At 42.5% G+C, this 17,064-nt stretch overlaps 1 protein-coding gene across 11 annotated transcripts in view; it reads right to left on the reverse strand.

Annotated features, from left to right (window-relative positions):
* col7a1l (collagen type VII alpha 1-like) overlaps positions 1-17,064 on the reverse strand; it is a 120,284-nt gene that overhangs the window by 89,571 nt on the left and 13,649 nt on the right. For 5 of the 11 annotated variants that reach the window (XM_017494701.3, XM_017494702.3, XM_017494703.3 and 2 more), the window contains exons 1-4: positions 10,222-10,475; positions 8,548-8,642; positions 6,176-6,396; positions 826-1,006 (exon numbers count right to left, since the gene is read on the reverse strand). In XM_017494701.3, the coding sequence (XP_017350190.1) occupies positions 826-1,006; positions 6,176-6,254 (260 nt within the window). In that variant the 5' untranslated portion in view covers positions 6,255-6,396; positions 8,548-8,642; positions 10,222-10,475. Of the gene's footprint in view, positions 1-825; positions 1,007-6,175; positions 6,397-8,547; positions 8,643-10,221; positions 10,498-17,064 lie in introns of those variants that run through there. The other 6 variants (XM_017494697.3, XM_053688168.1, XM_047162108.2 and 3 more) reach the window with 6 other exon arrangements.

The following is a 17,064-nucleotide window of genomic DNA, read 5'->3' on the forward strand; positions in this document are numbered from 1 at the left end:
TCCCTCAGAAAGCTTGTTACAAATTCTGAGCACATTTTTCCTTATTAAAGCCACCGTAGAGGATTTCAAAGTGGCTGACTATGGATTTTTCCCCCTCCCAAACAACTAAGAAAGGTCTTGGAGGCATCATACTTTCTGAATATTCTTGGGCTGAGCTTTGAATGCAAGAAAAGAAAACTCAGCTGCTTCAATGGAATATCAAAATCCATCTTCTAACCCAAAATCTTGGGTCATTTCAGTTTATCATGAAAACAGAGGCATTTGAAAGAGAGAACCTTCAAGAGCCAGTGGAACTAAAACTGTTTTACTATTCCCAATTCGTAGAGGATTTATTTGTCACATATAAATTACAGCACAGTGAAATTCTTTGGTTTGCATACACCAGTTTGTTAGGAAGTTGTGGTCAGCCATGACACTGCGCCCCTGGAGTGGATTGAATCCCTGACCTTCTGAACCCAGAGCCATAACCATTGAAAACCTGAGCACTGCCCATGGAATATTGCCCAATTTTTTGTGCTTGAGCGATAAAGCAGGCTGTATTTAGCAGAAAACGGTTTCAATCCATCGACCCCTGGATAATGGGCCCAACATGCTTCCACTGCACCACTCTCCTCATCCCATACCCCAAATGGGACTCAAAACCCCAATTCCTGGCTGAGCAGGCCAGTGCATTATCCTTTAGGCCACTGCGGCTCAAAACTGTCGCTGGAGATACCATCCCAACCAAAGCATGCGTTCTACCACTGAGCTACATCCCATCAACCCCATCTTGCTGTTAATATACATTAAATAATTATATAATATTACATTATATACACACAATACCTTGGAATGTCAGCATATAAAGTGACTCCGAAGCGGACGCCTTCCGGTCCGATCACGCCGCTCTGGAAGGATCGAATAATTTCAGCGATGAACTCTTTAATCTGGCCAAAGCTGGAAGGACCCACTGACCACGACTCGTCCACCAAGAACACGATGTCCGCCGGCAAGGCTGTCCGACAATCTGACAGGGAACAAACGCAGCCGTGCGTCGATAAATTTGATAGGGGAAGCTATGAAGTCAAGTCGTTTTGTCTGGCATTTACATTTACACAGAGGTAGACATAATGATGAAACGGAGTGCCTTCAAATACACAGTGCAAGATACAAAACAAATCACAGCTCCGTACATAAAAGACGGCATGTGATACAAGACAACGATCTTGTAAAAAAGTACCGTAGAGTGTTATAATAGATATTTATTTCATAATACTCATACTATATTGTAGTATTTTTCAACATTACCACTAGATGGCAGTATGACCTCAGAAAAATGTGTGCCTCCGAAGTAGGAGTCTGGCTTTCAAAGATTTTAAACAGAGTTGGTCAAGCTGTGGGGAGTGATAGGGACAGGAGGGAAATATTACACACACCTTGTTTATGAACAAGACTCATATTCTGTAGAGTCATCAGAGAAGGATTGCAAAGCCTGAAATGTCTTGATTTCTAATTTGTGTCTTTAAAGGTGTAGTTCCTAGACCCATAGTAATTAAAATATGCCAAATTGACTGGCATGTGGTAACGATATTGTTTAGAAATCTCAACATTCATTAATTCATTCACTCATCTGCAGTAAGCATTTTATCCTGGTCAGGGTTGTGGTGGATGTGGAACCTATCCTGGAAACACACTCGGTGTGAGCTGGGAATACACACTGAATGGGAGAGCCGTCCATTGCAAGTCACCAAGCACACACACACACCTTCACACACCTGGAGGAAATTTGTCATAGCCAGTTCACCTTACTGGCATGTTCTCAGGATATGGGAGGAAACTGGAACGCACACAGGCACGGGGAGAATATGTAAAAGTAACCCAAGCTCAGGATTGAACTGGGAACTCTGGAGCTGGGAGTCAGCAACGTTAATGCTGAAGTGTGTTGCTCTGACTAATGGTTCTTTATATGGAAGAATAAGAATAAGAAGCAAAAGGAGGAGGAGAAGAAAAGGAAGAAGAAGAAGGAGGAGGAGGAGAAAAGGAAGAAGAATACACAGGAGGATTAGGAGAAAAAGAAGGAAGAGGAGAAAAAGGAAGAGGAGGAGAATTAGGAGAGGAAGGAGGATGAGAAGAAAGAAGAGGAAGAATGAGGAAAAGGAGGAGTAAGAAGGAGAAGAAGGAAGAGGAGGAGGGGGAGAGGAAAGAGGAGGGGGAAAGGAAGAAGGAGGGGGAGAGGAAGGAGGAGGAGAGGGAGGAGGAGTGGAGAGGGAGAGAAAGGAGGAGGAGGAGGAGGGGGAGAGAAAGGAGGAGGAGGAGGAGGAGAAGGAGTAGGGGAGAGAAAGGAGGAGGAGGAGGGGGAGAGGGAGGAGGAGAGGGAGGAGGAGGAGGGGAGGAAGGAGGAGAAGGAGAAGGAGGGGGAGAGGAAGGAGGAGCAGAAGGAGGAGGAGAAGGAGGGGGAGAGGAAGGAGGAGGAGGAGGAGTAGGGGGAGAGAAAGGAGGAGGAGGAGGAGGGGGAGAGGGAGAAGGAGGGGGAGGGGGAGAGGAAGGAGGAGTAGGAGGAGGAGAGGAAGGAGGAGGAGAGGGAGGAGGAGGAGGAGAGGGAGGAGGAGAAGCCTAAGGAACACGAACATGCAAAATGTTTCTATGTGTTCATGTAGCTTGTAATGTGCTCAAGAGATCAGTTTGTTTCAAGGAGCTACAGTAGGACCTGAGCGGAGATTCTGAGGTTTCCGTAAACAACTGTATAACCAAACTTTGTTGCGGGCCATGACACAAAGATGGCCGTCGTGTTTAAACTAAGTGGAAAAAAAGGTGGTGTTAAAAAGCCAATACATAGAGATAATCCCTCAAAAAAATTAGAAACATAAAAACGGTCAAGCGACCAACTTTACAATTATTGGACAGCCTGAGATGCTTGAGATTGACTGACCCACTGATCATTTATACGATGCTGTCTACAGTTAATAAAATCCCTACAGTGAAAAAATTCCAGGAAAAGATTACAGAGAGGCGGGCCAGACTGGAAAGACTTTATATTTCATACCCCCAGACGAAGAGTTACATATTTACAGTGCTACTCCACTCACTACTTCTCCCATCACAAATCCTCATTTCCATTTCCTTCAAAAGGTACGGTACATTAAACACACGATTGTCTGTCTTTCCAGAGGAGGCACGGCACACGGCACATCTATTCTCAACTTTAGCATTTAGATTAAGCGCGCAATCTCAAAAATACATTACGTCTCAGTCTCGCTTAACTGCTGATGTAATATCTATACATTTAGATGCGTGTTTGAAGAAGTTACAAAAGTGTGTGACTAATGTATGCGTACTGAATATGAAGATCTGGTGTCAGGCGTATAACGCTGCAGGCCGCGTTATAGATTCAGACAGGTCCAGCCAGAGGCCGAGTTAAAAACAGACGAAGTGGAAAATCAGTTCAAGCAAACAGATGTTATCTGTCTCTGACTGTCTGAGCATGCAGGTGAAAAGCAGATGCACCATGATGATATGAATCCAGTATCTTTCTTCCACGTATCCTTATGTCCTTCCTTCCTACCTCCATCCATCAACACAGCCCGAAATATATATCATCCAAATATACTGTAAGAAATACAAACGCAGCGTGCGGCGTATCGGCCTCGTATCTCTCGACGGATCGGCGCTGAAGGTGACGGCGTTATAATACAGCGGTGACGTGTGAAGGCAGACTCTTCGTCCCACAAAGCACGGCTCAGGGTTGTGGTATATGAGCTGCCAGCGTTGAGAAGAAGTCACTGTGACATGTACAACTTGGAGTGTAGGACTGCGTGGGGATTACTGACGTTTAATTAACTCACACGGTGCCTTCGGGAAAGATTAAATTAGATTAAAATCATTCAGTAGTACTTCGGTACACGGTGTATGAAGCGTAGTTGGATGCCTCTGATGTTACGGTTTGATAAAACAGTGCGGAGAATCACTGTATATATATATTTTTTTTTCCAAACGCACTTTGGTCCAGAACTGAAACATGTTCTTTTCCACTATATTGTTCCCACGTACTAGCTAGCGCTCTTCTATCAAAGGCAGCTAGCAAAAGTTGAACCCCCTGCGTAATTTTGTTACTATAGACATATAAGCTGTCTATAGAAATCATGACCGTATACAGGTGCAATCAAAATGATTCGACCCCCATTGCAAATCAGGTTTATTGTCAAAGTTTACAGACTTTCAGCTGTTTGTAATGAACAAATCAAACGCAAGCAATTGAAATATTTCGACACAACGAACGCTTCAAGTGGTTTCCCCAGATTCAACGGAAAATGCAACTTATAATGACTTCTCCAGTCTCGAAATGATTCAACCCCCTGAATAGAATCCCTCACAACAGCACATACGCAAAACAGGTGTTGTCTCAAGAACATCTGATGTGAGTAATCAAGGGCTTCATTAGATGCAGCAGGTGCGCTTGAGCTGGTACACATGAAATACCTGAACTGGCTAGGGGTAGAAAATGCATGAAGTACCTGGACGGGGCAGAAAAAGGAAGCTATCAACTTCTGCAAGCAGATTTGTGAGAAGGCAGGTTGTGAAACACTCTCGAGTGACTGCAGAAGACCTGCAGCAAGACTTGGTGTAACAGACACTGAGGTTTCAGTGAGCACAGTAAGGCGTGTACTAAACGCAGAAGGTTTTCATGCCAGAACTCCAAGACGTTCAGCACTACTGACCCAAAAGCACAAGAAGAGTCGCTCAAAATCATATAAATAAGAGACAGAAGTTTTGGGATTCTGTTCTGTGGAGCGATGAAACAACACTGGAACTTTTCTGCACGATGGATCAGCGGTATATCTGGAGGAAGAAGAATGAAGAAAGAACACTCTGTTCACAGTCGAGCATGGTGGAGGCTCGGTGATGCTCTGGGGCTGCTCTGCATCCTCTGGCACTGGAAACCTGCAGCGTGCGGAAGGCGAGATGGATTCATTGAAGTATCAGGAAATCCTAGGAGAAAACGTCATGCCGTCTGTGAGGAAGCTGAAGCTTGGGCGTCATTTGACCTTCCAACAGGACAATGATCCTAAACATACCTCAAATTCCACCAAGGCTTGATCGCAGAAGAAGTCCTGGAAGATTCTACAGGGCCATCACAGTCACCCGACTTGAACCCCATAGAAAATCTCTGGTGGGATTTGAAGAAGGCGTTGCAGCACGCAAACCCAAGAATATTACTGAACTGGAGGCCATTGCTCCTGAGGAACGGGTTAAGATTCCTCAGGAACGCTGCCAGCTACTTAAAGCAGCGGTGTGAAAAGAGCCCTTTCCCACCTATCTACAGTAGCTCTGCCCAATCACACAACAGCTAGCAATCGGGATTAGGGTGAATGCTAGAACATACTTCCCCTAAGAAAAGTGAAACCAGCACCAGTGGAAAACGCATACACAGACATCTAGGATCGGTTAGTGTTGCTTTGATTGACATGTGAGAGAGTAACGCCATCCCTTCCATACAGAGAGCCGTGAATCAAACTCTCCCAATGACTCGGACGCCCTAGAACATTCTTTTCACATACCTGTCCGTCATGGTAAACTTTCTGAATCCTTCATATAAGTAGAGTGTGTCAAATAACTGCGCTTTAGGCCATGGATAAGAGTTAGTAATCTCACCTCATACCTGCATATGCGCACAGATACACACACACACACACACACACACACACACTGTGTGCTATGAGCTAGAAACTTCCAAGCGTTCATAGGCGCTTTACAGACACAATGTGAACTTTCCCCGACATGTTCTGCTTGGTCAGAGAGACAGGACGAAGCAGGAAGAACGAGTGGAGATGATTTACAGCAGAAGAAGAATTCGGTGAGAAGTATCAGACCCGTAAAAGCGTAGAAGACACGCAGATGTCCACGTAAAACCGTGGAAAAGTCAGACTTCACTCTACCTGTAGAGTTCAGGTGGCACACTGTACATCTATGGATGATTTTTTATTACAGAAAGACTTCATACACCATTCACACTGTCTGATTTATTATCTCAGACACTCAGAATGACAGCCTGGTTTAGTTTGGCAAGCTAATTCAGTGCTCGTGATATAAAAATGGCTTCTTTGAAAGTGTGTGTCGTCCTCTAGCCCTTATCTGTTAAATAAACAAAGTGCTCCGAGTAAACACAGAGAAGCTCATGAGCTAGGAATCAGCCTCGTACCTTCAGCTTGTGCAGACACACTCTGATAGGAGAGAGAAAGAGACAAGAGCAAGATCCACAAATACCAATGATCCATCATCTTTCTCTCTCTCTCTCTGTTTTCTCCTCGATCGGTCGCTCCTCTTGCGTCGCTTCACTATCTTATCTCTCCTCCAGCAGGCCTGATCTTCTGTGATGACGCTCAGCTTCGCTTTATTCAGTCGTGACTTTTCCTCCTTTATCTGACAGGGAGAGAGAGAGAGAGAGAGAGAGAGAGAGAGAGTGTGAGAGAGAAAAAAGAGTGATCGTTATCAGGGTCATATGTAAATGCAAAATGATGTTTTTAAATAAGAGTCACAATATAAGCTGTGAGTTTTACACAGTGCGATTTCATTCAGCGTGTGATGCTTATTATGATACAAGAAAAATCTTTAAAAAAAAAAAAAAAAAGACAAAATTAAATAAAAAAAAGAATTAAGGAAAAGGAAAAAATACAAGAAAATGACAAAAAAAAGAAAAGAAACTAGATAAGAAGAAAGTCAAGAAAAAATAAGAAAACGAAGCAAAAGGTCAAGAAAAAATAAACAAAGATGAGATAAAAGTCAAGTAAAAAAAGACAAGAAAATAGACAAAAAGGAAAAAGATCAAGAAAAAAGGGCAAGAAAAATACAAATAAAATACAGCAAAAAAGTCAAAAGAAATCAAGAAAAAGGACAAGAAAATAGTAAAAGAATGTTAAAGAGAAAAAGCCAAGAAAAAGGACGAAAAGGCAAAAAAATTCAAGAAAAAAGGCAAAATATAAGTCATGGGGGGAAAAGACAAGAATTTTTTAAAATAAAAAATAAAATAAAAAAAGAAGGAAAAATTCACAAAAAAAAGTTTTTTTAAAAAAATGTAAAGAAAAAGGACAAGAAAAAAGGGTTAGTAAAGAAAAAACGGCAGCAAAGAAATCAAAAGAAGAGAAGAGAAAGGTCAGGGCAAATGTCAAGAAAGTCTTGAAAAAAGTAAAGAAAAAGGATAAGTCAAAAAGCAAGAAACATTATGTAAAAGACCTGGGGGGATATATATATATATATATATATATATATATGAGACAGAGACACATCAGCTTGTGATTAAATTACGTAAATGATGTATTTTCTTTTCAGATTCACTGGATATATTAAATAATGTACTGTACATACTAATGTGAAGCAATGACAGTACTACAATGTTTTACCTAAAACAACTTAAGGTTAAAGTGTGTGTTGGAGCTCTTCTCTGCCACATGTATAGCATTAACTGAAGAGTTTTGAAGGCTTTGTAGATATCTATTTGCCTCAGAGAGGCAGGAGGCAGAAAGCAGAAGACAAAGAGAGGCAGAATTTCAGGATGATAGTACTACTGCTGTTGTAGGGATTTTTTAAATAAAAAATTTTCAGGCTAAAAAAAATTCCAAGCAACAGTTAGATATATATATACACGTTTCTAGTTAGCTAGCAAAATGAATCATGTCTTTGATAAGCACTCGCGCTGGTTGCAGTTTTGCCATAAAGACGTTGCTAAAGGCTAGCTAGTTATGTATCTAGCTAGCTTTTAAGATCAAACTTGTTCATTCGAGACTCAGTCGAAAGTTAAGAGTTGAGCGAAATGTGGATGGCTGGAGGATATTAAACAACAATCTCCCGGAAAAAAAAAACCCAAAACCAAAAGTGACGAGAAATGTTTATTATTATTAAATGTTAAGCCAACTGTTAGACATTATTTTATTGGAACATTCTAGATCAAATCTAAGCAGAAAAGGCCCAAACCAATCAAAATCACTTTTATAACTGTTGTACAAACGTGTCGAGACAATGATGGACAGAGTCTCTGGTTTCAACATGACGAGCTGCGTTGTTTTATCTTAATAACGTCAAGAGAAAGAAAAAAACGAGTTAAGGAACGACCGCTGCTATAGCGTAAGCGATAGCAGGAACTCGTGGCCGTTCTATAACTAGAACTATAAACGGATAAAAGTGTCATTATTTAATAATAATAAAAATATCGTGATCACTGTCAAATTTGCGTGGAATAATAGAAATGAAAGAAGAAAAAAAAAACCCTGGGGCATGCTTTTATAAATAATTAAATTCTTTAATCTCATTACAACATAATAAACTGCAGGTTTACCTTTAACTGGCAGTGTGAATATCGGTAACGTGGCTTTACAGCTATTAAATAACATGGCCGATACTTTGACGTGAACAGAACTGTATATATTTTCATCTCACAGTCAGATCTGGGATTAACCTCAGTGCCGGTTTTAAGTCGTCCCGTCTCCCATTCATTGATTTACAGAACGTTAAGCCTTTCCGAAGTTGCCATGGCATTTCACTGTAGCAACAGAGAACTGCGGCTCGGTGTTCACATACCAGTGAAAGTCAGTCCTGTTCCTGCATGTAAAGCCACATGTTCTCATCCAACTGGCCCCGTTCCAGGATGAACAACTCACTTCACACACAGATAGCTAAAGCAGAAGATAAGAGGTAGAATATAAGGTATACGCATCAGCCTTCTGGAGCAATTATTTGGGCTTGAACATGCCTCTTTCAGTGGTATTTTCTTTTTAGGATCTGATCCTCTATACAGTAATGTTGTGGTTTTACCCTACAGGCCGGGCTGTGATCTGCGCTTAAGGGATAGAAACAGCTTTATGATGTCTGTCCGACGCTGTGAAGTGCAGTTTGACCCACGGTGTGCTGTGGCTCGGTGGAAACAGGGTTTCTCAGATCTTCCCCGTGTCTCTAAATGTCAGCTGGTTCTACATAACAGCATTTCTGTACTTTATAAAGGATTATCCCTGTAGGTGTGAAATTGGTTTTCACTCGCAGACACTTAAACACGCAGGAGCCGGAATTTTTCACTAGAATATATACTATAGTGTGGGTGTATATATATATATATATATATATATATATATATATATATATATATATATATATATATATATATATATATATATACACATATATATACACACAAACACACACCGTATCTCAAGATAAGGCTACTATTACTAAATGCATTAAAAAATGACATATATTAGCACATTGTTACTTTATACACACGTATCCCCAAAAAAATCCTTTTCTCCGACCATTAACGCCAATGTTTGTGCCTTAGCAAAAGCATTAAAGTGATGAAATGCCTTTGCTTTGTGCACTTAAGGTCAAAAGCCTGGCGGATTCACTGAGGGCTCCTTCCAAAATAAAAAAAGTTTAAAAAGGGGTGGAAAAAAAAAGGAGTGTAAATTATTTGGCAACAGAGTAAAAGTTCTCAAAAGAAAGACACGGCTGGTTAATGTTTTCTCCACATTAGCATACGTGAGCCGGTCAATGCAAAGTCTGTCATTATTACTGTTACTGCTGCACTCTCTGTCCCAATGTAAACAACGAATTAACAACAAAAAAGGAAGAAGGTTTTAAAAAAGGCACGAGGGATGATACGAGTCTAAGAAGATGCGATAAGGGATGACACGAGTCTAAAAATCGGACATATATAAGCGTACGCATGCCCTTAGAATGAAACAAATGAGGAAAGGAACATTATAGGAAATTTTTAGATCATACATGCTCCTGTGTTATCAAGTAACAAACTTTTTCACAATCTATGAGCAAATTCAGGATCCTCTCAGTTCTAACATTCGATCATGATCAGATTTACTACCAATCTTTGACAATATGTCTTGTATAACCCTGAGTGATACACTTAGCACTTCGAATCAGGCCTGGACGATGCCACAACGAAAACATCTTCCTTTACGGTTCAATTCCAAGCACTTTTGGAAATATTGTTTGTTGTATTTTTTTTATATCAGGGGGTATAAACATTTGCACTCAGTGCTGTAATTTACAGAGTAACTGCAACACTAAGGCACTTTGTAACTGGCCAGTGTTCAAAAGAAGAGAAAGGTTTGGCAGAAACATGGCAGTGTGACGCAAATGCAGTGGCTTACAAACGCAGAGTGACAGTGAAAAAAGAAAGAAAGGAAGAAAAATGAATGCAAATTGCCATCCATCTCCATTTCAGCTGTTCTCTCAACTCACCTCTGTCATCCAGCTATACAGTTCCACTGAAGCACACACACACACACACACACACACACACACACACAGCTCCCCTGGACATATACACACGAACGTCCGCTGGAAATCCTGCAACTCCGCGGGTCTCAGCATGAAGGTTGCTTGGAAAAAAGTGTCAATATGTATGAATGAGTGAATGAATGAAGCACACACCTCTCGGAGAGCAAGCTGAGGGGGTGTGTGGATGTGCAGCAACAGGTCGAGCCATCTAAAGAGACTAAAAAGAGTGAAAGTATGAAAAGTGGGTGTGTAGAGAGGGGTGGAGGGGGGTGTAGGAGCAAGCAACAGGGGCTGGAGGGAACTGATTCGTTCCCTGTCTCCTTCAAGAAACACACACACACACACACACACACACACACACACACACACACACACACTCCATCTATCTTCACGTCTCGGCTGTAAAGAGAGCTGGAATGTTTCTTCTGCTGCTTGTATGTCCAGCGGAGGAACTCGCAGTACTCAACACTTACTCAACACTTACTGCTCAGTAAACTGTTCTAACATCATAGACAATAATGCAACTTCTGTTGATGATGTTTATATTAATGCACTCGTTCTATCACGTTATTGTTTCTATAGTAACAACTCCTTCACAGGAATACTTTACATACAGAGATTAAAAAACAAGCAAACCTGATATGGTGATATGGTTTATTGAACTGTTACTGTATGGAAGGAGTCTCCAGTGTCACTACTCTTTCTGGTTTCTCCATAACATGGCGAGAGAGAGAGAGAGAGAGAGAGAGAGTGAGGGACAGAGCGACAGAGAGAGACACACAGAGAGAGACAGAGAGTGAGAGAGAGAGACAGAGAGTGTGAGAGAGTGAGAGAGAGACAGAGTGTGAGAGAGAGAGAGTGAGAGAGAGACAGAGAGTGAGAGAGAGAGAGTGAGAGAGAGACAGAGAGTGAGAGAGAGAGACAGAGAGTGAGAGAGAGAGACAGAGAGTGTGAGAGAGAGACAGAGAGTGAGAGAGAGACAGAGAGTGAGAGAGAGAGACAGAGAGTGAGAGAGAGACAGAGAGTGAGAGAGAGAGACAGAGAGTATGTGAGAGAGTGTGAGAGAGAGACAGAGAGTGTGAGAGAGTGTGAGAGAGAGACAGAGAGTGTGAGAGAGTGTGAGAGAGAGACAGAGAGTGTGAGAGAGAGAGAGAGTGAGAGAGAGAGACAGAGAGTGTGTGAGAGTGTGAGAGAGAGACAGAGACTGTGAGAGACAGAGTGTGTGAGAGTGAGAGAGAGACAGAGAGTGTGAGAGAGACAGAGAGTGTGTGAGAGAGTGTGAGAGAGAGACAGAGAGTGTGTGAGAGTGTGAGAGAGAGACAGAGACTGTGAGAGACAGAGAGTGTGTGAGAGTGAGAGAAAGACAGAGAGTGAGAGAGAGAGACAGAGAGTGTGAGAGAGAGAGACAGAGAGTGTGAGAGAGACAGAGAGTGTGTGAGAGAGTGTGAGAGAGAGACAGAGAGTGTGTGAGAGTGTGAGAGAGAGACAGAGACTGTGAGAGACAGAGAGTGTGTGAGAGTGAGAGAGAGACAGAGAGTGAGAGAGAGAGAGAGACAGAGAGTGTGAGAGAGACAGAGAGTGTGTGAGAGTGTGAGAGAGAGACAGAGACTGTGAGAGAGAGACAGAGAGTGTGAGAGAGAGACAGAGACTGTGAGAGAGAGACAGAGAGTGTGAGAGTGAGACAGAGACTGTGAGAGAGAGACAGAGAGTGTGAGAGAGAGACAGAGACTGTGAGAGAGAGACAGAGAGTGAGAGAGAGAGACAGAGAGTGTGAGAGACAGAGACTGTGAGAGACAGAGAGTGTGAGAGAGAGACAGAGAGTGTGTGAGAGTGAGAGAGAGAGACAGAGAGTGTGAGAGAGAGACAGAGAGTGTGTGAGAGTGAGAGAGAGACAGAGAGAGACAGAGAGTGTGAGAGAGAGACAGAGAGTGTGTGAGAGTGAGAGAGAGAGACAGAGAGTGTGTGAGAGTGTGAGTGAGAGACAGAGAGTGTGAGAGAGAGACAGAGAGTGTGTGAGAGTGTGAGTGAGAGACAGAGAGTGAGAGAGAGAGACAGAGAGAGTGTGTGAGAGTGAGAGAGAGAGACAGAGAGTGTGTGAGAGTGTGAGTGAGAGACAGAGACTGTGAGAGACAGAGAGTGTGAGAGAGTGTGAGAGAGAGACAGAGAGTGTGAGAGACAGAGAGTGTGAGAGAGAGACAGAGAGTGTGAGAGAGTGAGAGAGAGACAGAGAGTGTGAGAGACAGAGAGTGTGTGAGAGTGTGAGAGAGAGACAGAGAGTGTGAGAGACAGAGAGTGTGTGAGAGTGTGAGAGAGAGAGAGTGAGAGAGAGAGACAGAGAGTGTGTGAGAGTGTGAGAGAGAGACAGAGAGTGTGAGAGACAGAGAGTGTGTGAGAGTGTGAGAGAGAGAGAGTGAGAGAGAGAGACAGAGAGTGTGAGAGAGAGACAGAGAGTGTGTGAGAGTGTGAGAGAGAGACAGGGAGTGAGAGAGAGAGACAGAGAGTGTGTGAGAGTGTGAGAGAGAGACAGAGAGTGTGTGAGAGTGTGAGAGAGAGACAGAGAGTGTGTGAGAGTGTGAGAGAGAGACAGGGAGTGTGAGAGAGAGACAGAGAGTGTGAGAGAGAGACAGAGAGAGAGAAACAGAGGCCTGTGAGTGAATTTATAGCTGCTATAACGTAAGTGAGAACAGGAACTAACGTGTCTTTTCTTTAGACGTTCCGCGAGATTAAAAGTTACTTTAAATGGAGAAATTCAGGGTTTTTCTTTTCATAGCCAAGGATTCCTTTAACTTAAAAAACCCCTTTAACACAAATGTATTGTACAAACTATTAAATATTAATCCCATTATTTAAACAGGTACAATACAATTTTGTCTAATTATTGGAGCCAGGAAGTTTTTTAAAATGTTTTTTTTTTAATTAAAATTGTGATTCACAGGTATAACAATTTAGTTAATAATGGATTTCCCTCACTGTGAACATATTAGAAACCCCGCCTCCCCCCACCCCCTGGCTATGCTTCACAGCCCCCACATTGAGAACCATGGCTTTCATTCATAAAACTTGTAATTGTTGACAAATTTCTGAGTAAAACACGTTGGGGTCTGCTGTTATAGGAGCATTCAGGGTGGATTTGTCATTGTTAGTCCTTGTCGTGTCAACGCCGAATTCGCCATCAGACTCTAGGGTTACTTGCAAGTTACCGTGGTAATGCGGTATGGTAACGCAAAAGTTTTTACCCCGAGAGGCTTTCTGCATTACGAAAGCACCCGCGTTACCATACCGCATTACTACGTGCCTGATTGAGCTTGCATACAGTAGAACTTTCACGAGCACAGTAAGGCTAATCACACGCCATGAAACGATAAAACTTTATACATGAAGTCTGCTATGCTTGATGTTTGTTTTTTTTTACTTTTTTAAACAGAGGTCAAATTATTTATTAAATATCGATCTTAATCCTTGATTAGTAAAGCCTTGGTCTCATTCTCATCTCAGGGCGTTCGAGTGAAAGTTTGATCAATCGTAACTGATTTGCTAATCTTAGTGGTTAGCACGTTTGCCTCGCACCTCCAGGGTTCGAATGTGTGTGTGCTTGTGCCCTGTAATGGGTTTGCACCCCGTCCAGTGTAACCGCCCCCTCGCGGATGTTTTATTTAAACTCAGCCCACGATACAGATTGGATTTAAATAGAAAATCAGTGTATCTCGATCTGCACAGACTAATTATGATTTACGAATGAACTGCTGAACGTTACACACTACAGGATCTAACCATCTAACCTGACTTCATTCCACTCCAGATTTTTAAAAAAATTCAGGTCTCAAACTATAAGATCAGAGATTTTCATGACATATTGAACCTAATACAAGCCAAAACTCCAACCGGCTTCCCCTAGCGTCATATAAACTTCCCCTAAACCTTTTAAACTCATGGCTTATCCACATATCCGCCTCAAAACATGTTCTTCAATATCCGCTGTGAATTATTCAGGAACGACAGTAAAACTAATAGATAAGGTATGTAAGTCTAGACCATTTAGAGTTTAAGGGGTTTAGCTTCACCTACTAATCATGCAAGAGAGTGCAAAAGGATCAGATCAGAGAGATTATTTTGTGCATAAGGTGAGCTTAACCTGGACACCTAACACACAAATACACCACCATTACTGCACCAAGCGTTATTTAAAGACCGAGGCTGGGATTTACTAAGATCTTACACACTGTAACACTCGTGTTAAGTCACATGTAAAGAAGGGGAATAAGACAATAAATAAATAAATGTGGTTTTTAGTTTAGTGAATGTGTTTATAACGGTCGTGAGTCGACACCTTCTACAATATCAAACTATAATCCGATATAATTGCACTCTCTGAAAAATAAGGGTGCTAACCTGCACTTTCCCTTTCACCGGAGTGAAACCCTCACGGCTACATCTTTCGTACTTTTAGCGTATTATTCTGTATATTACACGGTATTGTGAATGTAGTTTTACCTTCACATTATTAAAGGTATGTAATTTGTGCCTTTAAGTACCTTTTAGAATAAAACTAAGTGCACGTTTCCAGTTAAACGCTACATGCTAAAGGTATAAAGGCTGTAGCCTCGAGGGTACCACACCCACCATCAACAAGGGAAAGGATAGTCTAGTGAACATCAAACGTTACTCGGGATTTAAAATACAACATGAACGCAAAAATAAAAGCGTGAATCATGAGTTCTGTTCACGAAGGGGTCATCTTCAGTCGCGTCTCATTTTAAATGCTGTTCGAGGAGGTGTGAACATAATCGGACGTTAATTTGAACTAATTATGTCATCGTTTTATGGAAGTTTTTTGTCTATTGTGATATATTAAGGCTTGATAAAATCTCAAAAATACTATCATTTTACCTTAAAATGTTGGACAGTGGCATGGGCACATATAATACCTGCCCTTCGGTCACATTCATTTCTGTACGTGACTGTCGTTCCTACAGGGAATTTAAGGTTATAATGAATATATCTGCATTAATACTACCCTATATTTGCATTAAAATGGACCCAAATGATATATTCATTATAATATACATAAAACTGGAGAAGGCTTTGCTTATGTGAAAGGTTTTTACATTTCTTTGCTGGTGCTATCAAGTTGGCACGTGTATTCACACTCTCAAACCTTTAGCACATCCGGGCCTGAGTCTTGAAAAAAGTGAGTGTGTTACCCGAGGTCAACTTTAACAGCCCACCACTGGAATGCAGAGAAAGTTTATTGGTGGTTTCCAGCTGTCACTCATGACACACCATAACTCAGCAAGCCCAGGTCACAGATAGAGACCTGACCTGTGGGGGAAAAAAAACTGTCCTGACCCCGGGACGCACAGGACACTCAGGAACAAAGTATCTAGCAGGGTCAAGGAATAAAGAGGATGAGAAAAAAACAGCTTTTGGAAAGTGAAATTCTAGCATTTTCTTGCAATTTTAAGGTGTGCGATCAGTTCAACATGTAAGATCGATAACATTTAATGAATGTCACATCATTTTGGCACGTAGCTCTGTAACAACACCGTGAAGCACGTCGCTCTGTAACAACAACGTGAAGCACGTCGCTCTGTAACAACAACGTGAACTACGTCGCTATGTAACAACAACGTTCAACACGTCACTCTGTAACAACACCGTGCAGCACGTCGCTATGTAACAACACCGTGCAGGACGTCGCTATGTAACAACACCGTGCAGCACGTCGCTATGTAACAACACCGTGCAACACGTCGCTATGTAACAACACCGTGCAGCACTTCGCTATGTAACAACACCGTGCAACACGTCGCTATGTAACAACACCGTGCAGCACTTCGCTATGTAACAACACCGTGCAACACGTCACTATGTAACTACACCGTGCAACACGTCGCTATGTAACAACACCGTGCAGCACTTCGCTATGTAACAACACCGTGCAACACGTCGCTATGTAACTACACCGTGCAACACGTCGCTATGTAACAACACCGTGCAACACGTCGCTATGTAACAACACCGTGCAGCACTTCGCTATGTAACAACACCGTGCAACACGTCGCTATGTAACAACACCGTGCAGCACTTCGCTATGTAACAACACCGTGCAGCACGTCGCTCTGTATCAACAACGTGCAACACGTCGCTATGTAACAACACCGTGCAACACGTCGCTATGTAACAACACCGTGCAGCACGTCGCTATGTAACAACACCGTGCAGCACTTCGCTATGTAACAACACCGTGCAACACGTCGCTATGTAACTACACCGTGCAACACGTCGCTATGTAACAACACCGTGCAACACGTCGCTATGTAACAACACCGTGCAACACGTCGCTATGTAACAACACCGTGCAGCACTTCGCTATGTAACAACACCGTGCAGCACTTCGCTATGTAACAACACCGTGCAACACGTCGCTATGTAACAACACCGTGCAGCACTTCGCTATGTAACAACACCGTGCAACACGTCGCTATGTAACAACACCGTGCAGCACGTCGCTATGTAACAACACCGTGCAACACGTCGCTATGTAACAACACCGTGCAGCACGTCGCTATGTAACAACACCGTGCAACACGTCGCTATGTAACAACACCGTGCAGCACATCGCTATGTAACAACACCGTGCAGCACTTCGCTATGTAACAACACCGTGCAACACGTCGCTATGTAACAACACCGTGCAACACGTCGCTATGTAACAACACCGTGCAGCACTTCGCTATGTAACAACACCGTGCAACACGTCGCTATGTAACAACACCGTGCAACACGTCGCTATGTAACAACACC

The sequence above is a fragment of the Ictalurus punctatus genome, chromosome 19 (genome assembly GCF_001660625.3).
Source record: "Ictalurus punctatus breed USDA103 chromosome 19, Coco_2.0, whole genome shotgun sequence".
Classification (NCBI taxonomy): Eukaryota; Metazoa; Chordata; class Actinopteri; order Siluriformes; family Ictaluridae; genus Ictalurus; species Ictalurus punctatus.